The 25,321-nt window shown below is 42.9% G+C and overlaps 1 protein-coding gene across 1 annotated transcript in view; it reads left to right on the forward strand.

The window, feature by feature from the left end:
• gria3a (glutamate receptor, ionotropic, AMPA 3a) overlaps window positions 1-25,321 on the forward strand; it is a 367,539-nt gene that overhangs the window by 60,420 nt on the left and 281,798 nt on the right. Inside the window, exon 3 of the mRNA XM_034178685.1 lies at window positions 5,993-6,232. Coding sequence (XP_034034576.1) covers window positions 5,993-6,232 — 240 coding nt within the window. The remainder of the gene's footprint in view (window positions 1-5,992; window positions 6,233-25,321) is intronic.

Genomic DNA, 25,321 nt, shown 5'->3' on the forward strand with positions numbered 1-25,321 from the left:
ATCTGTAGTTTTTGTCAAAAGCATTTCGGCTGAATCTCAATTCTACCCCCCGGCCCTTCCCCTTACCCCTTACCCCCCATTTTGCGCTGGCACGAGAGACAGAGGGGTGTCTCAATTCTCTTTTTGGAGAAAGGCGGAGGGGTACGTGGGGGGCTTCAAACCCCTCCGTTTGGAGTGAATCTGGATGCACACTCAGTTTGGAGGGGTAGAAGGAGCTTACCGCTGTCTCCAAAGAAATAAACATGGTGCCAAAAGAGCCGCACAAATGAAAGCAGCTTTCATTACAAATTACGCTGTTTAGAAAGTTATAACTTGCCAAAAAACTTTACAGGCAGTTGCCTGTGACAGCAGCGTGTATGCTGCTGGATGCATGTTGCATATATTGTCGTTCTGAAGAATATCGTAACGTCGCTTGTGTGCTGAGGCGTTAATACATATACACACACATGTATATGTGTAACACATAACCTGATGTCCTAATAGACTGATAGTAGAGAAGTTTGAATCTAGATTCAAGCTTCTCTACTATGGAAACAACCTGGACAACTGAGAGCCTACACAGTAATAGACTGATATTATTTGTCAAAGAAATTTCTAAAGGAAATAGGGCTGGATGCAAAAAAAAATGGGAGAATTTGAAAAAGAAATATAAGGTTAACAGAACTAGATGCAGCCCTTAACATACATACAGGTGCTGATCATATAATTAGAATATCATGAAAAAGTTGATTTATTTCAGTCATTCCATTCAAAAAGTGAAACTTATATACATTCATTGCACACAGACTGATATATTTCAAGTGTTTATTTTAATTACTAATTAATGAATTACTAATCAATCAATTAATGATTAATCAAAAATATTAATTATTACAAATATTGATTAATTACACTATGTAAAATTTTTGTTTTGTTCCTGGGTACACAGTGTGTTTTCCTAACCTGTTATGCCTTAAATAAATAGAAAATAGCTGTTATTCCACAGAAACATTGCTTCTGTGATCAGGACAATGATATTTTGAAATTTGTCTGTTTTCAAGAATATTCTCGATTCGCCTTCACTACTACTGAGTAGGCTTCTAGAATATTCTTTAACTGCTAGAACGGTCCAGAATTTTCTAGAAGTTTCCAGAATTATCTAGAAATTTCAAGAAACTTTTAGAACTTTCTAGAACATAAAAAAAAATAATAAAATCAAAGTTTGTGCTGAATGTAGTCATTTTTCCATAGACTTTAGATATAAGCAGTTGAAATATAACACGTAGAAGCCAGGAACAAAAATTGTGTTACGTAGTGTTATTATTAGTATTATTGACATTAATCAATTGCTAATTAATTAATTATTAATACTATTTATTATTATTATTATTATTATTATTATAAATTACAAATTAATTACATTAATTAACATGACATGATTGAGATGCATCGAATAAATCTGAGACTTCTATTTCTTTGCATTTACGCAGAAAGGCGAAAAAATAAAAAGAGCAAACAGGCTACTGCAACAAGTTGCATTTCGGTTGCCATGTTAACAAACAGTGAAGATGGCAGTTTGAGACGGGCAATTTTTTTTTTCTCCTAAGGCGGAGGGGTGTCTCAATTCATAGGGCTAGAGGCATACCCCTTCGCCTTACCCCTTGTTTTAAAGAGGTAGGCGTAGGGGTAGGGGTAGGACCAAGGGGAAGGGGTACAAAAGAGAATTGAGATTGGGGGTTCGTTTCAGACATTTTGGCAGGAATGTCTTTCCATACCTCTGAGCTGACCTCAGCCGGCTGCTGCACGTCAGTGCAGGACGTCTCATTTTGGGAGGAAAAAAATGTTTTGATCAATTGTAGTTTGTTTGTATTACAACATTTGGAAAGAGGTGTCATTTGATTTAAACAGCGTTTCACTTTGAATTTATTAATTCCGACTGGACTCTATCATTTTAACTTGACTTGGCAGAGAGCCACGCAGCGTTTGGAGCTGTGTTAACAGAATGGAGGACAATTCTCATTTCTTTCTCGCAACAAGACAGAAGTCCCAGTTAGTGACTTTAATCCGCACAAAAGTGACTCACAACTGACATATTCAGGGATGAAAGTGGTGAAAAACAAAAAAAGCTGTAACCCAAAATTACCCCCCAGCACCACCCGCATGAAAATGTTTGAATTCTAGAAGCTCTGAAATGCAATCAGGGGCTATTCCAGACAATAAACTGCAGTGAGTGTAGCATCCATTTAGTGAGGAAAAAAAAAACAACTTTCCTTATTCAAATTCATTCCAGCAGTATTCTGCTCTTACTAGGATGCACCAGTATTCTAGCTTGGCAGATAGTTCTGGAGGAAATCACTGAAGAAATTTTCAAATTGAAAATATGGTTTGACAAAAACAAATTGTCATTAAACTTAAATAAAACCGGCATGAAGTGGAGGTGTGAGCGTCACTAGGTGTTGACAGGAAACATTTATTTATGTTCATTGTTAGTTGGTTTTATATTTTCTGTTGTGTTTTATCAGGTTCTTTTTGTCTCTTTCGCTAAAATTGTATTGTAGCATTATCAGTTATTATTATTATTACCGTATTTTCCGGACTATAAGTCGCACCGGAGTATAAGTCGCACCAGCCACTTTATCCATTATAAAGAAAAATAAACCATAAATAAGTCGCACCGGAGTATAAGTCGCACCAGCCACTTTATCCATTATAAAGAAAAATAAACCATAAATAAGTTGTACTGGACTATAAGTCCCATGGACATACAGGTATGTTAACATGAAAAGTTCAGATGATAATATTGTGACAGCAAGGGGAAGAAACTGCACCACCTTGAGTTGAGAAGATTTATTTGACAGAATACTACATGAATGTGGTTCTGCAACAGATGTCATTACTCACAACAATCATGTCACTCAGGGTGCCGAAAATGTGAAACGTGAAAACGTGCAACATGCCAAGAGAGTAACAGGAACATCACAATACCGTAACATAAATAACATGCGAACAAGTTCACTTAACCCTCAGTTTCACTGCGAATCATTGAAACCATTGAATTCTTCATCCTCTGTGTCGCTTTGAAACAACTGCGCCAACTCCAGAGGAAGACAAAGCGCTGCGTCCTCTTCTGTGTCACTTTCCTCAGATTCCTCAGTTCCAGTTAGTCCAGCCTTTCTGAATCCCCACACGATGGTTTTGGTCGTCACTGAAGCCCATGCTTTGTCGATCCATCCGATGACTTCCTGGAAATTTGCGGCGCGCATTCTCCTGGTTGCTGTGAAACTGTGCTTCCCATCCGTCATCCACTGCTCCCACAGGTTACGTAAAACTGCCTTAAAGCTCCGGTTTACGGAGATGTCAAGTGGCTGAAGTATTTTGGTTAAGCCTCCAGGGATGATGGCAGGTATGGAGTTGAAAACTTTTAATTTAGCTTTGATCTGAGGCGTTATGTGCGCTCGCATGCTGTCCATCACAAGCAGGGCTTTGCGTGCTCTAAAGAAACCATCCGGACGCTTAGTGTAGCACTTTGTAAGCCATAGATTCATCATTTCTTCATCCAGCCACCCTTTCTCATTCACGGCAATGGCAACTGTAAGGGATTGGATTTTTGGCATGGTTTTTCTTTTAAAAATGACCATTGGTGGTAATTTTGATCCATCTCCACAACATGCCAGCACCACTGTGAAGTGTGATTTCTCATGACTTGTTGTGACTATATTCACACTCTTTTGCCCTTTCTCTGCAACACTTCAGCCCATGGGAATGTCAAAAGTGAGGGGGACCTCATCCATGTTTATAATGTGATCCGGTGTCACATTGTGCTCAGTTACATGTTTTTCAATGAACTCGCGGAAACTGTCAACCTTGGCTTGGAAGTCTGCTGGCAGTTTTTGGCAAACCGTTGTCCTTGCTCTGATAGAGAGGTGGTTGCGTTGCATAAAACGGTAACACCAAGAAGGTCCTCCCACAAAGTCATTAATATTCATCTCCCGGCCGCACGTTGTTCGAGCACCCATGTGTGGACTCGTTCCTCTAGCTGTGGTCATCTAGCTTTTAGCCCGCGATTAGCTTTTTTGTTTTTTTCATGGTGGCTAGCGTAACCTCCGCTTTCCTCCAGTCCCTCACAAGTTTCTCACTCACTCCAAACTCTCTCTCTGCTGCTCGATTACCGTTTTCGGATGCATATTTCACCACTCGCAACTTGTAATCTGCAGAGTATGCTTTTCTTTTTGGTGGCATTTTTTTCTGGCCTTCTCCGTTGTCTTGTTAATTTATCAGTAATGTTGAAATTTTTATTTTTCTATGGTAGTCAGAAGTCGCAGGAACAGTCACACAAGCCTTGAGCACCCTCTCGTGAGCTGCATTTTACCTACGGATATGTTTGTATTTTGCGGACCACATTGCGAGCCGAACCATGATTGGTTATCGTGACCGGCGTGACCTATAGGACGGCTGCTATACTACAGTGCCCATGATGCATTGCATTTCCGTTTCCGGTGGCCATTTTAAAACAGAGCGACTCTGTCACGTAAAATTGTTTTATTACAGTAAATTAAATGAGAATCTGCCGGTATATTTTTCATTTATAAGTCGCACTGGAGTATAGGTCGCACCCCCTGCCAAAACATGTAAAAAAGTGCGACTTATAGTCCGGAAAATACGGTACTATTATTATTATTGTTGTTGTTATTAAAATATAAATAAAAATAAATTAAAACATATTACAATTTACTTAAGATACTTTTACAACAACAAACGCTGAGCCATTAATTATGATACTGAAAACAAATGCACACAAACGTGCTGAGATTCTAACAGCTTAATGCTAACTTTAACATTGAAAATCCCATAGACATGCTAATGCGTTAGCATCAGTCCCGTTTTTAAGTTATAAAATACATCTATCAACTCACAGACATATGCTCTTTGGGGTTTTAGCAGGGAAAAATTAAGATAAAGTGAAATAAAACAAAGAACCAATGCAGCAGCCTGTCGGGTCAATGCTTCATTGCTTCAAGCTTCAAAGAAGAGCTGCACTGCAGAAACGGTTGAATACAGACCCTGCAGGGGTTTTGTAATCAACGTAGAGACATGATCATTTTACCGACAAACACCCCCCAAAACAACGGCCGCTCTGAAGGACCGATAAGGGAATCGTTAAGCAGAAAGGCTATTGATGTCGGTGGATCGAATCATTTCTTAATGACACCCGAAAAGAACCGGTTCTTGATACCCAACCCTACCCAGAACTTAAAAGTTTTGATTTTATGCTACATGTACCTCATGATTACAATTAAATTAAAGTGTTCATTAAGTAAAAGTAAATCCCCTTCAGCTGTTCCCTTGCTTTTCACTCAGGGTCACCACCGCAGAGCGGAGGTGGATTTGCATGTTGAGCTGACACAAGTTTTACACCAAATGCCCTTCCTGACACAACTCCACATTACATAGAGAAATGTAGCAGGGGTGGGGTTTGACCCAGGAACCTTCTGCACCAAAACCAAGCACACTAACCACTTGGCCACCACCCCTGCTAAAGTGTTCACTAAATTACCTCAGATATTTTCATATATAATTACTTAATTCTTTTAAGTTGAGCTTAAGTTATACTTTGAAGCTTTGTTTACTTAATATACAATTAGTTCAAGTCAAAAACTCTGAGTTTTATTTACTCAAAAAGCAAGACCATGTTACACAAAATTGAAATATTTTAGCAAGTCAAACGTTTTCTTAAAACTTTGAGTTTACACTACTTAATCTTTTTAATTAATTTGAACATTTGGGTTTAGAGTGTAGCTATGATTTCTTTTGACATTATTAATGCCATTATGGAGGTTTTTTTTTTTTGCCACTGCTTTGGTCTTCACAGCTTTCTGCATCTCTTAACTTTAAGTTTTTTCTTACTTGTGCTGTCTGTTGGCCTCCTTCCTCCTGATGGAAATAAACACTGACCCTGAATATGTGTCACTGTGGTGTTGCCTGACCTGAGCCTGCCATCTGTTTCCATCCCCAGTCTGCTCCCAGTTCTCCCGTGGAGTTTACACCATCTTCGGCTTCTACGACAGGAAGTCCATGAACACGCTGACCTCCTTTTGTGGTGCTCTGCACACCTCCTTCATCACGCCCAGCTTCCCCATCGATGCTGACGTGCAGTTTGTCATTCAGATGAGGCCCAGCTTACGAGGCGTCATGCTCAGCCTGCTGGAGCACTACCAGTGGGAGCGCTTTGTCTACCTTTATGACACCGACAGAGGTAAGAGCACACCACCGAGAACATGTCCCGGCAGATGAGATGCTGTCTGCTGTGGAAGAGGTTGAGAAAGAAATTGGCACCCTAAACCTTGCTGCTGCAGACGTGTCATTATACGTGTATGATCAGCCTTTAATATGTAAATCCTTCATCCCCAGCCTGCATTCTGAGTGTTCTAATACATTTTAATCTATGCCAGTAATGATCCAAAATTACTTTACTGTGTGCTTGAATCCGCTCAGAGAGGCAGTCAATAGTTCCTCGCCTCCAGGGAATGAGTCGTTCACAGGTGCTCCAACCGCCAAGCGTCTAATCCTCAGACCCCTATGATTATCATTTAGCTCTAATTGGATTATACAAAGACAGAAACCAGCATAATGTACCTCTGTGCATCCTACTTGTCTAATGTAGGCCAACTATTTACAGACTGTGGTCTCGTAGCCCTCTGAGGGTCAGTGTGCAAAAGAATGCAAACAGTCTGTCTGTGTCGACTGTAGCAGTAAAGAAATTCTGTATGATTTAATGCAGTATTTGACACTTTCATTAAAAACCCATACATACAAAGTAAATTTAGATATGTTTTTAATCCAAGACTTTAAGTAGTTTTTTTGACTCTGAATCCAGAAGATTTAGCTCAGTGCTTCTACTCCAGCCTGTTTTATGTCACATATCCTGCTTGCTTTCTGTTTTTCTTTTTTATCTTATGAAGTAAATCAGCCGATATTTAGGTTCCCTGGGTGCAGCATGTTCAAGTAAATATGTCTAACTGTCCTGGACAATGTATACAAAGTATTTTTATACTGCCTTTCAAGGACAAGCCCCTGCTCCTTTATCACAGGTTTATATATATATATATATATATATATATATATATATATATATATATATATATATATATATATATATATATATATGCCAAACTTGACGCACTTGGCTGTGCAATGCCATTCTCCAACATGTATTTTACCTCTGCATCCAGATGCTTGCGTTTATCCAAACTGAGTCTGTAAAAGCGCTGCTTAATCGGCCTAGCATCTCCCACATCAATATCATGCTCAATGAGATGTGTACGCCCTGGTACATCTGAAAATAAACATGAAAAGCAGTGTAGTAGATCACGTACCTGTTCAGCATGACACCTAGGCAAATGACCAAACAACACATCAAATTTGACAAAACGTCTGAGTTCTTAAGACACCCCTGTGTAAGAGCACTGTCCAAAATAACAGCTTCGTTGTCCCTTCCCCTGACCGGCGGCAGTGAACTGTACAAGGTACCAGAACTGTCAAGTGTCAGAATAGATTTACTTGCCATACATACCGCAGAGGCCTCAGCATCCTCCGTTGACTGTGACACTTCCCTGGAATAGTAAGGTTTTAACAGATTAACAAGACACGTTTGTTGCTTTTTCCGACGTTCAGGCTTTGAGATTTGAACTTCACTTGAAAAGGTGACGTGATAACTGGACAAAGGGCCAACACTTGATCACCAGGCAAAAACGAACGCACCTCCAAATGCATGTCAAACAGAGACTTCATTTTACTCTGCGTAGCAGCCATTTTCAACTTGACCAAATCTCTTGCAACATACAAGCGCCGTCTGAACTCATTGATGTAATCTATCAGATTTTTAGGTGGATTTGGCTCCTTTAAACTGTCTGCCACTACAGCCAAAGGACCTTTCACTGTATGTGCAAAGACCAACTCATTTGGGCTAAACCCAGTACTCTCCAGTGACTTCACGAGCAGCCAGCATCAGCCAAGGCAAACCTTCTTCCCAGTCGCCACCCAACTCAGTACAGTAAGCACGCAACAGCGACTTCAAGGACTGGTGGAAACGTTCCAAAGTGCCTTGTGACTCAGGATGGAAAGCAGTCGCTCTGCTATGCCGCACTCTGAGCTGCTTCAAGATCTGGCCAAACAGATGAGATGTAAAGTTACTGCCCTAATCTGACTGTATTACTTTCGGAATACCAAACACAGAAATAAACTGAGTAAGCGCCCGCACCACTGCCCTAGCAGTTATCATCCTTAAGGGATAAGCTGCTGGATACCGTGTAGCTTGACACATCACTGTGAGCAAATATGATGCCCTAGACCTTGAAAGAGGCAAAGGCCCAACACAATCAATTATCAAAGCTCAAATGGTTCAGATGCAACTGCAATTGGACTCAGTGGAACTGGCTTCAACACTTGATTAGGCTTAGCAGTAAGCTGGCACACGACATATCTTAATATATGCAGAAATGTCCCTTTTTAGATGCAGCCAAAAAAAATGTCTCAGGACCCGGTCATAAGTTTTAGTCACCCCAGAATGTCCAGACTCATCATGTGCGACTTTTAACACAGCAGCGCGAAATTTACTGGGTACCACGATTTGAAGCACAGGATCACCGACAATACCCGCATGGGGCAACCATTTCCTCACCAACAGTGAATCCTGAAGAAAGTACACACACACACAATCCAAAATGTCACTCGCTGGGCGCACCTGATCAAAGAGACCTTTTAAAGACACGTCAGCATGTTGCTCCACCACCAGCTCACTGCGAGACCAGGACATAGGAAAATCAGACAGAGGTACATAAACATTTTTTTTTCACATTTCTCATTCTTAACCTCACTCCATGCCATAGTCCGAGTAACCGCACACGCATTGAAGACCTGGGGGAATTGTTTACTGCTCTCATCAGTCTGAGGAAGTAAGGAAGAAACTGGCTCCGCCTCTTTCTGTACAGCTGACCGGGCCACGTTCCTCCACAAACGCGCACCAGCCAAACCATTACCCAAGATAACGGAGACACCTTCCACTGGCAATGCAGGACGAACAGCCAAAACTGCTTCCCTGCTGAACAGTTCACACTCAAGTGACACTTTATGCAAAGGCACAAAGAGCACGTTAAGACCCATACCTCAAACTGGAACCCACGTGCCTGTCTCTGGCTCCACAGACAGCGGCAACACATCAGCTTGGATAAACGAGTCAAACGCCCCTGTGTCGCGCAAAATTTTGACATGCAACTTTTTATCATCTCCCACCAGTAAGACAAACCCCTCACAAATGAAAGGCAAGTATGAGTCACACGGTTCAGAGCTCATGTTTTCCACCTTAAGTTCCACAGCATTACGCACCGGCGCAGCCAAACCTACTCCTTTTGGCTTAACAAGAGACGTCCTTGACTTTAGCAGAACCCAATCTGCTTTAATGTGCTTGCGCCTGTGACAATAGTGACACACCCGATCACTATCATGCAAAACAGAGTTCTTTACTCCCCCCCATTTCACCCAACTGGACGGACCAAAACCCTCAGGACACCCCTCTCTTGGCACACTGGAACCAAGACACATGTTTGGAGTCACATTTTGTGAAAAAGACCTATGAGTCAATACGTATTCATCCACCAAAACAGCAGCATCTGAAACCTTTGCAGCCCTCTGCCCATTAATATAAGTTGCAATCTTCTCTGGTACACAGTTCTTGAAATCCTCCATCAAAATCAGATCTTGCAGCTGATCAAAGTTTTTAACATTTTGCGCAGCGCACCAACGGTCAAACAACGCAGTTTTGTTACGTCCAAACTCCACATAATTTTGATGATCAAATTTTTTGTAATGCCGAAATTTCTGTCTATATGCCTCTGGCACAAGCTCATACGCTCTCTCCACAGCGCTTTTGCCTGTAAGCACACACTGCAACAGCAGCGGCCAAACCTCCCTCGGCCACTTTAACATCGACGCCACGCGCTCAGACAAAACAAAATATTTATCCACGTCTCTCTCAATAAACGGTGGAATAAATCAAATACACTTGTTAACATCAAAGTCTGCGTCACCAGGATTAACAGTCCGCATGCCAGACACGCACCGCCTGGTGTCTCTGCGCCTCTTCCATATCCAATTTACGTTGTTCTAACTGAATCTCTTTCTCCCTAAGATTAGACTGAATTTCCTGCTCTCGCAGATTCATCTACAAATGTCTCATTTCCAACTGCATCTCTAATTTGCGCAAATCAGCGTAAGTTGTCCCAGCTGCCACCTGAGTTACCACTGACGCAGCAGGAAAAAACACGCCCTTTGCGACCAACGCTTCATCAGTTTGTTGTTTAATAACTTTTTCTTTATCCCGTGCAACTGGAATGTCAAAATGAGCCGCAATTGCCAGCAGATTATTTTTGACGAAAACATTAAGCTTCTCCCTTGTGGGATTAGCCACAAAACTCTCCACCTCCGCATCCATGACTAGCCAAAATTACGCGCACACACCACGCCGTGTAATCACACACAAACCGAGTCAATACACTGCAAATTGAAGTGCTTAACAAAACTCCACCTAACTAGCTTACCTAACTCTTCACGTGGTTTGGCAGCGGGATGCTTAGGAACACAACCAGCAAGAAAACATTTCTCCTGGGCTGCTCCCGAGAACACTGTCACACAGTGAATGCCAACCGCACCCCCACAACATTATAAAAAAAAAGCAAACAGGCCACGCCTGAAGCAGCAGGAGACACATCCACAAAACAGAGCCCAACACTCATGCACAAGCCGCAGCACTTCACTCACCTATATTTCCTCAATTGTGTCCACCAAAACACAACACGCCATCCAAAAAAAAAAAAAAAAAGCAAAACACCTCCATTCCTTGTTGTCATTATGGGGTGTTGTGAGTAAAATTTTGAAGGAAAAATGAATTTACTCTATTTTGGAATAAGGCTGTAACATAAAATGTTGAAAAAGTGAAGCGATGTGAATACTTTACAGATGCACTGTAAGTTGTAGAGTGAGATTGATAGAAGGATTTGGGCTGCATCTGATATTTTATGGACCCTGTACCATTGTAGTGAAGAAAAAGCTGAGCCAGAAGGCAAGACTCTTGATTTACCTATTGATTTATGCTCTTATGGCCATGAGTTTTGGATAATGACCAAAAGAACAAGGTCACAGACTACATAAAAATACACATTCAGACTGACCTAAAAATGGATACAGTGGAATATGTGCGGGTGTATGTAAACTTATGTCATCAGCTGTACCACACATTACAGTCAACTCTTTCTTCAGCCAAGGTTGTGCTGTTGACCAAATTTTATTTAAATCAAGCATTTTTCAAATATCCTGCTCACCATTAAGACTGCCTTTGGGAGATAATTAATTCTGGCACGCCTTTTATTATTGTGATGCATTTATTTGCTGGCACATTTGGCGTCAGTAAGTTGGCTGTTATTGCACTCTGATTTTGGGAAGTGGGTGTATATTACTCCATTTTTTGTGGCAGAGTAGCTGATACATTACTTGGTCAGCTGTTGTGCTTGAGGGGAAAAAAAAAACATGTTCATAATGTTTTATTTTCTCTCCTGAGCACCATCAACCTTTGCTCAAGTGCTGGCCGATCACTCTACTTGACTTGGTTGGCCTCCGTCACCTGCTGAGTCTTCACCATCTGTACGACTCGGCACACTTTTACAGTGTGATACAGTGTAAACACTGTCGTTTCGGACGGATTCCCACATGCTGCACAGCTTGTGTTTGCTGAGAGGCTATTTAGCCGTGCTGTTTTGGCTGCCTGCTCCTGCAGTTGAGACTGTGGAGTAATTCAGTCAGCGCTCATCCAAATGTCAGTTTAAGCTTCATAATTAGAAGAGGGCTCTGTTTACGGCTGGGGAGGAACCCCTGTGTGAGTGGTTCTAAATTGTGTTGAGAGAAAACTCACTATAACATCCTGCAGCGGCATTTTAAAGTGATATTTTTGACACTTAATGAAACACTTGTCACAGTTAAACATAACATTTGTGGTGTGAAACGGTGAAGGTGTTTTAATGGTGTGAAATAGGACAACTTGTGAATGTAGAACTGTGTGAGCTTTGTCGTCAAACCTCAGCTCTGAGGGAATGGGCTGATTTTGTGTGTCCCTGCATCCACCACACCATGGAACCACCTTTTGTTCTGAATGGCAACTCACCAAGCACACAACTGGGCCCACCTATTACACACAGCCATCTGTCTGTTGCCGCTAGGTGAAAAGTCTGTATCTCCTTGATTTATTCCAGTTGGTGGGGTCCTCTACAGTGAGGGACCTGCATGCTGCATCACACTTAGAGAAACTGGACACATAGCTAAAAGGTTGCACCTGATGTTCCCTCACAATGCAAGTGTTACTTACTCATCTGAGCCTCACTAACTAACCGTATGTTTGACACAAAGCCATTCCAGCCGTACCTCAGAATTCTCTAAAAGGGCAGAGCACCAAAGAAATCACCCCATAATGACAACATAACAAAAGCTTTTTGAAATTTTTGCAAATCTATGAAAAATAAAAAAACTAAGAAATTACGTTATACGCAAGTATTCATGCCCTTTGCTCAATACTTTCTTGATGCACCTTTGGCAGCAGTTACAGCCTCAGGACTTCTTGAACATGATGCCCCAAGCTTGGTGCACCTATCTTTGGGCAGTTTTGTCCATTCCTCTTTGCAGCACCTCTCAAGCTCCGTCAAGTTGGATGGGGAGCGACTGTGCACAGCCATTTTCAGATCTCTCCAGAGAAGTTCAGTGAGATTCAGGTCTGGGCTCTGGCTGGGCCATTCAAGGACATTCACAGAATTGTCCTGAAGCCACTCCTTTGATATCTTGGCTGTGTGCTTAGGGTCACTGTCCTGCTGAAAGATGAACCGTCACCCCAGTCTGAGGTCAAGAGACTTCTGGAGCAGGTCTTCATCCAGAATGTCTCTGTACATTGCTGCATTCATCTTTCCCTCAATCATGACTAGTCTCACAGTTCCTGCTGATGAAAACATCCACACAGTATGATGCTGCCACCACCATGCTTCACTGTAGGGATGGTGACTGGTTTCCTCCAGACATGACGTCTGGCATTCACCCCAGAGTTCAGTCTCATCAGACCAGAGAATTTCATTTCTCCTGGTCCTTCAGGTGCCTTTTAGCGAACTCCATGTATCTGCTGCCATGTATCTTTTACTTAGGAGTGGCTTCCATCTGGCCACTCTACCATACAGGCCTGAATGATGGATTGCTGCAGAGATGATTGTCAGCTGGAGCTCTGACAGAGTTACCATTGGGTTCTTGGTCACCTCCCTGACTAAGGCCCTTCTCTCCCGATCACTCAGTTTAGACGGACGGCCAGCTGTAGGAAGACTCCTGACGAATTTGAACATCTCCCATTTATGGATGATAGAGGCCAGTGTGCTCACTGAAACCTTCAAAGCAGCAGAAATGTTACTGTACCCTTCCCCAGATTTGTGCCTTGAGACAATCCTGTCTTGGAGGTCTGCAGACAATTTGTTTGACTCCATACTTGGTTTGTGCTCTGACATGCACCGTCAACTGTGGGACCTTATATGTAGACAGGTGTGTGTCTTTCCAAATCATGTCCAATCAACTGAATTTACCCAGGTGGACTCCTGTTAAGCTGTAGAAACATCTCAAGGATGATTACTGGAAACAGGATGCACCTGAGCCCAATTTGGATTTTTATGCCAAAGGCTGTGAATACTTATGCATATGTGATTTCTTAGTTTTTTGTTTTTAATAAATTTGCAAAAATCTCAAAAAAAAAAAAAAAACAACCAACAGCACATTGTCATCTGGGGTATTCTGTGTAGAATTTTGAGGTAAACAAAATTAATTTCCTCCATTTTGGAATAAGGCTGTAACATAACAAAATGTGGAAAAAGTGAAGCGCTGTGAATACTTTCTGGATGCACCGTAAACGTGTGTTTATGCACGTTTAATGCAAAACACGTTGAACATTGTAACAGGGCAAATGCCCCAGTTTAGAAGCCTCCGGTCCAAGGGGAGTAATCTCTATTAAACAACAAAGTCAAATATTTAAGAAAAAAATGGAAAATTTTATTGACAATAAAAGAGAATAAAATAAACAAATAAATAAATAAAATTCAAAAGACAACACAAAAACTCTTATCTAAAAAGTCCATTTAAAAATAGTCCAAAATACGACTGCAAAGCCGGTCAGATGTGGGCGTGGTTCCCTCTCAGCCACAACCTAAGGGAAAAGGGGCGGGCTGCGAAATGACCAAACTATGAATGGATTGGTCGACTCAGGCTCAGGCTCGTCACTTAAGGCAGGATAACTGCTTAACTTCACAGCAATCACGCCAAACACTAAAAACAAATAGCGCAAAGTCCAGCCGGATAAAGCATCAAAAAGGCACTTAGCTCCCCCTCCACCGTTCCCATGACGTGTCCACTCGCTTGTTCCAGCGGCGTCCTTCCATGCTTTCTCAATCCGGTCCACTATCCTTCCGCCCTCATGCCGCTCAACGCCTGAAGACTCGCCGCCTCGCTGCTGCTGCTGCTGCTGCTCCTCCACGCATTCTCCCTGCCTCCCACACACCTATCCCTAATATCCCTAATTATCAAGGTGGGGTCGCAGTCACACACACACACACACACACACACACACACACACACACACACACACACACACACACACACACACACACACACACACACACAAGCCCCTCCCCGCTCTTACCCACACATACACAGGTGAAATTAATGACCCCGTGACATCCCCCCTGACCAATATGTTCCAGTCCCTGGAACATCTTGCACAATGTCTTAGTACATATACCTTTGGGGTGGGACCCCCAAGTTACTCCTTTGGGACCGCCTCGGCTCAGGGGAAAGTGCGGGCCCTTCTCGGTCACCCTCTCCCACTGGAAGCAAAAGTCTCCACATCGGCACAGGTGGCCCACTTGCGCACCCAGTCCGATCAGTCAGGGAAGATGCATATCCAAGACATGGCCGCAGGTTATTACAATGGATAACCCGCTCAGGATGATCTTTGCCTTCAGGACGTACCTTGTAGACGGGACGTTCCGGGTGAAGTCTGCTGACAATAACATAGAGTCTCTTTTCCCAACGATCACTCAGTTTACCCATCTGCCGTCTTCTATGGTCTCGCAACAGGACCCTCTCCCCAGGCAGCAGTGCAGTCTCCCTCGCGGTACGATCATAGAGTCTTTTATTCTTCTGACCTGCTTTCTGGAGACTGTCAGCTGCTCTCTTATAGCAATAAGCCAACTGCTCCTGATGCTTGGCCACCCAATCTGTAAGTCCCATAGGGGCCTCCACTCCCAAGCTTCCCGTCAACAAATCCACTGGTGTCCTCATGTGGCGACCAAACATCAGGAAAGCAGGTGTATATCCTGTAGATGCATGAACAGTATTATTATAGGCCTGAGTGAGTCCAGGTAAATACTCCACCCACCTTTGATATTTTTCTACTTCCAGTGACCCAAGAAGGTTCAACACAGTCTGGTTTAACCGTTCACACGCTCCATTCCCCATTGGATGATAAGGGGTCGTTCGACTTTTCCGACACCCATATACCTGACAAAGTTCTTGTATTAGTCGAGACTCAAAATTGGGGCCTTGATCAGAATGCAATACATCCGGGCAACCAAATGGCTGAATGACATAAGTCCATAGGGCGCGTGCTGTTGTAAGAGCAGTCTGATCAAATGTGGGTACTGCCCATGCAAATTTTGTGAACAAGTCTGTCATAAGCAGTATGTTCTGATATCGGTCAGTAGGGCGGCTCAAAGTCAAGAAATCTATAGCTATGATATGCATTGGTGCTTTAGCAACGAGTGGTACCAAAGGGGCTTTACCTTGAGGTCCAGCCTTATGCAATACACAGCGTGGGCAAGCTTGAAGCCAAGCGGCAATCGTATCCTCCATCTGGGGCCAATAGAAATTCCTCCGCAGGAGAGCCAATGATTTCTCTAGCCCTGGGTGTCCCATCTGCTCATGTACATAGTCCACAATAATTTCGCTTGTGACAGAGGGACAACAATCTGATGGAGGGTTTCTAATATTTGTGGATCTAAGACAGTTCTACACACAATCCCATCTCTCAATTCCAGCTTCTTCCAATGTCGTAGCAAAGTTTTAGCTGTGTGACCCAATAATTGCCTTTGTGTAGCGTCCGGTAACATACCTCTTTCGATATATCCCCTGATCCTACACAGATCCAAGTCCTCCCCCTGCAAACTCCTCCATCGTTCTATATCCCATCCCCAGTCACTCACCAGGGCTTGTGGGAAAATGGCAGTTTCCACTGTTCCAACCAGCTGCTCCCGTCCCTCTGAATCTTGAGCTGGGATGGCTACAGGAAATCTAGAAAGGACGTCAGCATTGGTATTCTCTCTCCCAGGACGATATCTGATGTGATAGTCAAAACTGGCCAACTGCGCAACCCACCTTTGTTCAACAGCCCCCAACTTAGCAGTCTGCAGATGTACAAGCGGGTTATTATCTGTTACAACCACAAATTTAGCTGCCCAAAGATATTCTTTAAATTTCTCTACAACTGCCCATTTCATGGCGAGGAGCTTGAGTTTGAAGGAGCTATAATTTGCATCTTTATGCTCAGCTGGATGCAAACTTCTGCTAGCATAAGCTATTACCCACTCAACGCCTCCCTGTTCTTGGGCCAACACAGCCCCAAGTCCGGTGTTACTAGCATCGGTGTAGAGGACAAATGGTAGAGTGTAATCTGCATAGGCCACGATGGGGGCCTGCACTAATTCTGCCTTCAACTGCTGAAAGGCTGCTTCGCACTGCTCAGTCCAGTCAACAGTAGGGGAATGACGACCCCTATTGCGAGTAGTACCTTTTAGGAGTCCATTTATAGGTTTAGCAATCTTCGCAAAATCTTTTATAAATCGCCTATAGTAGCCTACAAACCCCAAAAATGAACGGACCTGCCTGACAGTAGTAGGGGGTTGCCAATCGGCCACGCTCGTGCCGCTCAACGCCTGAAGACTCGCCGCCTGAAGACTCGCCGCCTCGCTGCTGCCACTGCCGCCACCGCCGCCGCTCCTCCACGCACTCTCCCTGCCTCCCACACACCTATCTCTAATATACCTAATTATCAAGGTGGGGTCGCAGTCACACACACACACACACACACACACACACACACACACACACACACACACACACACACACACACACACACACACACACACACACACACACACACACAAGCCCCTCCCCACTCTTACCCACACATACACAGGTGAAATTAATGACCCCGTGACATGCGTGCTAAATTTACAGGATTGCATGCAAGAAATGTAGCATTTAACTTTCCATATTATATCATATGAAACACACCATTTGAGTGTGGTATGCCACAGGGGTTTGTTCTTGTCACCAGCTTCAGTCTCAGATTCTTTAAGTAAATAAAAATCCTTAAAAGTCCTACTAATCACTGTCCACCTTCTAAAATAACCCAGCATCATTTCTGGCTTCTTCTCCTGTGACATGCCACAGTTCTGCCCCCCAAAAACCCCACAAATGTTGAACTCCTTCTCCCTGCTATCTAATCTACTCACTGCAGCACTTCCAGATTGAATCTTACCTCAGATGAACTTCGGTCAACCCCAGCACCCTTTGCGAGCCACGAGATGTCAGTTACACTTATTGGTAGCACTCAAAATAATTGTTTGTCCAAATTAATGCAATAAGTAGGTGTGAATATTATCTAAATGAATTAGGTTCATCTAAATTCACTTGAGTGTTAAAGCAGTTAAAGCACTTTATTAGGTTAGTTATTTTTTTTCAGTCTATTACAGTGTGTACATCCATCTTAATCTTCCCTATAATGGAGTCTTGGGGCTCTGATTGTAATGTTGAATCAGTTTTTGAGATCCTGATATGTAATAACTGTAACATTTGAGAAGCCGTGTCTCCTTTCAGTGATTAATGCCGTTATTGACATTTTGTGGTGCAACGTAATTCTTACTAATATATTCTTTCCACTTAATGCACTGTGTACATTACACACATGATCTTTAGTTCTTTTGTTGCCATCAGAATGAAGGACTACAATATAAAACCGCTTTTTGCTTTCCGTAAATCCTCCCCCCCATCTGAGAAATGCGCTGGTCGGTGTGAATCTGCATTGGGAGTGTAATCACGCCGGCCTGACGCTGAATGTCTGTTTGCTTTCGTCTCCGCAAGGAAAAGTCTGATTAATTGCACGCTGCTAAAGAGCTGCACTCAGCAGTCAGGCCCACGGGCTCATTAACACAGAGTGGGAATGAGAGAGGCCGAATGGTATGAAGCAGCTGTTCCACTCTGTGAACACCTTACTGCACCTACACTTTGAGATGGACACATAACCATAAGCCCTGACCCGCTGTGTGCGTAAAACCCCGTTCTCCAGCACGCTCCGCGATATAGCGATTCATCAATCACACTGTAGTGCTTCAAGAGACCCATTTTAATCCTGTTTCAAGGACTTTGTTATGTCACATAGAGAACAGAGAAAGTGCAAATGTGAGCGGCGCTTGGATACACTTGTAAAATAACAGCCTGGTGCTTAGTGAAAGGTGCACTTCAGTCAAAAGACTTTCAAAGGGTTGTGGACAACAAAGAGATAATGTAAGAGTTCTACTTCTGCTCAAAGTCTTTGTGGTTGGTTGGGGAGGTGGTGGCTTGAAGGTTAGAGATGCAGGCTTGTGCCCATAGGATCGTCAGTTCAAGTCCCTGATTAGATATGTGCCCTTGAGCAAGGTCTTTTAATCCCCAGCTTGCTCCAGGCTTCAGTTGGATGCTTTGCATGGCAGCAACCTGATGGGTAATTATAAAGATCTTTTAGCATCTACCAGGGATGGAAATGGTAAAGACTGGGAACACGCAATGGTACCGCATATTGCTGTATCCACCACAGCACAGAGCAGCCTTAGGTTCTGGAGGGCAACCACCAAAGGAGACAACCAATCCATCCCCATCATTTGAAATTAATCAGGTGAAACATGGGCAACCACTTGGCCTTCTCCAGACACTCAGGTTTTCAACTCTGAGGCCCACTGAAAAAAGAGAATAGTTGAACCAACTTTTAAAAAGCATTACAGTTGGTAAAACCTGAATGAATTAAGTTGTTTGAACTTAAAGTGTGGGTGGCACCAAAAAATGTGCACAAATAATCACTAAAAATGATGAAATGTTGATCCATCCATCCATCCATCCATTTTCTTCCGCTTATCTGGAGTCGGGTCGCGGGGGCAGCAGCTCAAGTAAAGCCGCCCAGACCTCCCGATCCAGACACACCTCCCCCAGCTCCTCCGGGGGAACCCCAAGGCGTTCCCAAGCCAGCCGAGAGATGTAGTCCCTCCAGCGTGTCCTGGCTCTTCCCCGGGGCCTCCTCCCAATGGGACGTGCCCGGAACACCTCTCCAGCTAGGCATCCAGGGGGCATCCGGAAAAGATCCAATCCAATCCACTTTATTTATAAAGCACATTTAAACAGACTTGAGTCTCCAAAGTGCTGCACAGCAAAAGCATAGACACGCAAAACAGTAATAATAACAATAATAACAGTAAAATAGATCAGATAAAATAATACATAAATAAATAAAACCATGATAAAACAATAAATTTCAATAAAATAAAAATAAAATATGACACAAGGACCGTACAACTCACGCGGTGTTAAAAGCCAAAGAATAAAAGTGGGCCTTAAGACGGGACTTAAAACACTCCACAGTGGGAGCAGATCGGACGTGTAGGGGCAGAGCATTCCAGAGTCTGGGACCGACCACGGAGAAGGCTCTGTCCTGTCGAGTTTTAAGTCTCATCCTAGGCACCATGAGCTGGGACTGGCCCTCGGACCTCAGAGCTGGTGCTGGAGTGTAAACCTGGAGGCAGTTGATGATATATTGCGGGGCCAGTCCATTCAGAGCTTTAAAAACAAATAAAAGTATCTTAAAATCAATTCTGAAATGTACAGGGAGCCCGTGTACGTTTCAGAATTGATTTTAAAAGATGCCCGAGCCGCCGGGCTCAGCCCGAAAGAGCAACGTGGGCCCGCCCTCCTGTAGGTTCACCACCTGCAGAGGAGGCCATGGGGGTCAGATGCAGAGAGGATTGGGTGGCGGTCGAGGGCGGGTGGCCCGGCGGCCCGGTCCATGCTCACAGCCCCTGGCTGTTGGGACGTGGAATGAAATGTTGATATTTTAAAGAATCCTGAACAATAAAAGTCGATGATAAGTGTGCGGGTGAAGGATAAACAACAGCTGTCTGAAGCCTGTGCTCTATTTCAGCCCTCAGCCGTGGCCACATTGTCATCACCAGAATGGCACCTGCTGATTCAAAGCCAAATCAATTGAGCTGTTTTCGGCCGATTTTTTTTTCTAGTGTGGAGCTTTTTAAAGTCCAGTCTGAAGGTGTTTCTGAAGAAGCTGTGGTCTGTGGAGGACACAGCCTTATCGTTTTGAGCCTTATTTAGAGGGAGATGAAACCTTTGAGGAAAACCTTCAGTCTGACAACAGTGACAATATTGGCAGAGTTCAGAACCCAGAATGGTGATTATAAAATAAATAAATAAATAATGCAGGTGATTTCGGCATGCAGGTGGAGATGATAAACCTTTTTTTTTTTTTTTTTGCCAGCTCTTTGGTCGTAATCAACTGATAAAAATTTGTTTTACTATCTGTGGCATCAGAAAAACGTGATGAGGAAGCATGGATATTTTATTTATGATTTTTTTTTTCTTTTTAGAAACGGGTACATACATTTCAAATCTGAAAAATGTCATGAGGGACTGAAAATATCAGCTTTTTTCAAATAAATATTGTTTCCTTCTTGAATACAGTTGTGCAGTGTGCTGTATGTTAGTAGCATAACATGTTTTTATTGTTACATATTAAAACCATAAATAATATAGTCTTACCTGTCCGTTTCAGTGAGATTATCTTTAGTCTGATGAAAATGTGTGAAAATAATTTAATTTGTTGTCCTGGCTTAAGAAAAGTCCACGATGGCTCGAGTCTCTGCTGTACCGATCCGTGACCGGCACATTCAGCTACAGGTGTAAACTGTTAATTGCGTCTACGGCTGATGGATTGAATTTCTGCTGCGAAAGGATTCTCTTGTCCCACTGTGGGCACTTTGTGCTGCAAGTTGACAGACTCGCAGTCCCTCATCTGCTCATAACGTCTCTGTCTGCATGCAACAAAATTATCCCATGATCCACAAAACATGTTAAGTGGAGAAGCTGCAGACACTGTGTGTGCGCACTCGTCAATATAAGTGTTCCACCTGCCAATCAATAGGATTCTGCTGGTGAGAATGAACCATTCTGACACGTATAAAAAATGTGCATCACCGACCTCGGTAGAAGCAGGGCTGTCAATAGCCTGTAAAAATCCATAAATTAATCCATAAATTAATGGGACGATTAAAATAATGGTTCTGGCGTTGATATCACTTCCTCCTTCTTCTCCAATGTTGGGACTCGCCAGAAAGTTCCTGGTTTTTTGTGGCGCATGGTTCCGGCGTTGATATCACTTCCTCCTTCTTCTCCAATGTTGGGACTCACCAGAAAGTTCCTGTTTTTTTGTGGCGCACAGTTCAAAATCCAGATATTTATCTCTTCAGTAACTGCACACCAGGAAAGGATACATTTCAGACTGTTGTTTAATTTTAGTCTTAAATACTCCAAAAAACACCAATTGTAATGTTTTTTTAAGTTGGTTCTTTCTTTAGTGCTCCTCATAATGCAAGTGATGCTACTCTTCTAAAGCTCTCTGAGTAGCCATTCATTTGACACGGAGTCATTTCAACTTTACCCAAACATCATCTGAATAGACCTGGTACTGAACCCAGTTAACAGTTCTGTGTTTACCGCAGTCCAGCATCAGGGGTCTTCAACTGGTTCAAAATGCTGCTGCCAGACTTCTGACATGAAGCAGAAGGTTTGACCATATTATGCTGGTTCTGGTGTCCCTTCACTGGGTTCCGGTCTCTTTGAGATTGGATTTTAAAATGTTATTATTGGCCTAAAAAATTGTTCATGGGCTGGCACCCCCCTACCTGGCCGGGCTGGTTGACCCCTGTATACTGGCTTGGGCCTTGCGTTCACAGGGTGCAGGCCTATTGTGCGTCCCGAGGGTAAATAAAACGTCAGCAGGTTACAGAGCCTGACAGTCAGACTCTCTGGAGACGTTTAAGGTTAGATTGAAGGCACACTTTTTTCCCTGTTTTATCATTAGTATTTTATACGATTGTGTGTCTTCTTTTATTCCTTTTATTTTATTCCTTTTACTTATTTATGTTTTAAATTTTTATTGTGTTTTTAATCTTTAGTTCATTTTATTCTGCCTTTTAAATGATGTTTGTGAATTGCCTTGAGGTGACTTCTTGTGATTTGGCGCTATGTAAATTAATAAATTTGATATGAAATTTTATGTTATTACGTCACTTTTTAGTAATAATGATGTTAGTAGGTCATGGGAATTTCCATGCCTCCCCAGGTTGAACCCAGAACCCTTCACACATCAGTCAAATGTCTTACCACTGCTCCACCTTGGCTCACAAAGAGGCAAGATGGCTCAGAACTACATTTACATGTAAAAGTTTGCTCATCTACAGGTCTGTAGCAACATTGCTGGGAGTCTGCAGCTCATCATGGTGGCAACGTTAAACCTCAACCAAAATATACACTGTTGCATTTCCATAGTGTGTTTGCTGGGAAAGACATCCGTTCATCATGTTAGGTTTGCATCCGAATTTTACAACCATGCAGTAAGGCAGGAAGCACCAGGACCTTGAAGACTTGGACTTTCATTCTCCTGCATTGATACTGGCATCATCAAACACCTCTGTTCAGTGACCTCATGACTCCATAAGCTCTTCCCAGGCGCCTCAAGACCTCAAAGGTTGAGCACCCAGAAGCATGTATGTCACTGCAGAGACGAGTGAATTCCATCAGATGAAAACGCGCTATAGAAATATAGTCCATTTAATTTGGAAGGAAAATAAACCTCCAAAATAGAGCAGTGCATTAATTCTGCATTTTATTGTTTTTATTTCATAAAGCGCATGTTTATTTGGTCCAGTCCTTTGAGGATGCTGCCCGACTTAGTGTTGAATGTAATTCAAATTCTTGCAACCTGGTGAAAGACTGTTTATAGTTGTGATTTCTGTGTGTGTGTGTGTGTGGTGACCTCATTGATGGAAATCCTTAAAAAAAGTATGCATTCACTGAAAGAAATCTTGCTGAGGGGGTTGATGTCATATCATCATGAGATCTCACTCCACTTTGCCAAACACCCAAAATGGCACCGAATGATCAGTGCACATCCACACGTGCAGAGGCAGCGCAGCCCAAAGACACCAAATCATGTTTGCTGATGGGGGCACAAAAACACACACAAAAAAAAACAAGCATGAGACTGGGCTGCAAATAATCAGCTTCATATTGCAGGACTCGGGTCTTTGCTTGCACAAAGTCATATATGGCAATTCCAGTAATTCCAAAGACCTTCTTTGGCTTTCCAGCCCAGGCAGTGACTTTTGATATCTGGCAGCAAGTGTTTCTGTTAATGTCAGGATTGTTTCCCAGCAGATTGGGCAGACAGGCTTTAATTGCAGAGATGTACAGTAACACACAGCGAAGCTACAGCATCCTTCAGCAAGACATTACATAATTTAGAGTGGTTACATCACTTTGTAAATATTTGTTCTTTGTTTGCAAAGAGGGAATTGTCTCATTACAGATCACACATATCCTAGTGTCTCTTACCTGCTTGGCTTATCTGCAACTTCTTTGTCATTACTGTAGCTATCTATCATGTTGGCGAACTGGCCAAGAATGGGTAAAATTTGTGTGTTTTGTTCAATTTCAGACAGATCCACATGTGCTCTGTGTCATTTGCATAATTTCAGGAAGGTTTTTTTTCCCCAAAAGCAAGGAGCATTTCCATAATGATGAGGCAAGAGCTTGTTCTTCGTCTCATTGCAGAAATCATTATTTCAGCACGTTGGACAGCTCCTGCATCCCTCCTGCTGTCTGTGTTATCAGCCTTGTATTGCATTGACTTTTAAGAACATTTATTCAGGCACACTTTTTATGCCACCGCTCAATGAAGACAGGGTGCATTGTGCATTCACTGTCCAGGCGTCTGTCTAAACTTTTTGTTTTCCAACAACTTGTCTGATTGAAACCATTTCTTGATAGTGTATTGAGTGGGTACCTTTCGAAAGTGGTCATTGTCCGTTATCCAATATTATCACTAAGGATGAAATCTTGGTTTTTGTTTCCACACAGTAACTGAAGAACACCTCATTTGATAGAAACTATTTCTTGGTGGTGCACTCAAAAAACTGATGCACTGGATGAACTCAATTCAATTATGAGCAGGATTTCCATCTACTAAATACGAGGGTAGGCTGAAAAGTTCTAAGGCTGACTATGATGCAGTTGTCGAATTGAACAAATTCAGGGTTATTTTTCTACATAGTCTCCCTGTAACTCCACACACTTCTTCCAGCGGTGCTTGAGTGCTTCGATTCCCTTGGCATAGAAGCTTTCATCTTGAGAGTCAAAATAGTCCTCAACGGCAGCCATCACCTCATCATTGGTCCGAAGAAGGCACTGACGGCGGAGGAGGGAGACGATATCAAGAAGTCCCTGGACTTTTTGTCTGAGGAAATCTCTGTGGTTAAAATGCAGCAGAAATCCATTATGGAGCTGGCGGAAGAAGTGAAGGCTCTCCGGATCCAGAATGCCGAGAAAGACCGGCGTCTGGTGTACCTGGAGAACCGTGTTGCGGAGTTGGAACAGTACACAAGGATGAACGACGTTATTATTACAGGAATTCATATTAAACCTCGATCGTACGCACGGGCGGTGTCAGAAGACAGCGGAGGGGAGGCCAGCGAGCAGGAGGCCAGCTCAGTGGAACAACAGGTGGCTGACTTCCTGCAATCTAAAGGTATTCAAATGGACTGTAATAACATTGAAGCGTGCCACCCCCTGCCCAGGAGAGAGGATGGAGACAAGCGAGCAGTTATAATGAGGTTTGTCAACAGAAAACATAAAATGGCATTGTTAAAACAGGGACGGAAACTCAAAGGAACAAACGTATTCATCAATGAACATTTGACCAAAAGAAACGCAGACATCGCCAGGAAAGCTCATTTCTTAAAAAAGCAGGGAAAAATTCAACAGACATGGACATCCAACTGCAAAACATTTATCAAATTGAATGGAACACCAGAACAAGCGAAGGTTATGGTAATCAGGAACATCGAGGATC

The sequence above is a fragment of the Thalassophryne amazonica genome, chromosome 9 (assembly GCF_902500255.1).
Source record: "Thalassophryne amazonica chromosome 9, fThaAma1.1, whole genome shotgun sequence".
In the NCBI taxonomy this organism is placed as follows: Eukaryota; Metazoa; Chordata; class Actinopteri; order Batrachoidiformes; family Batrachoididae; genus Thalassophryne; species Thalassophryne amazonica.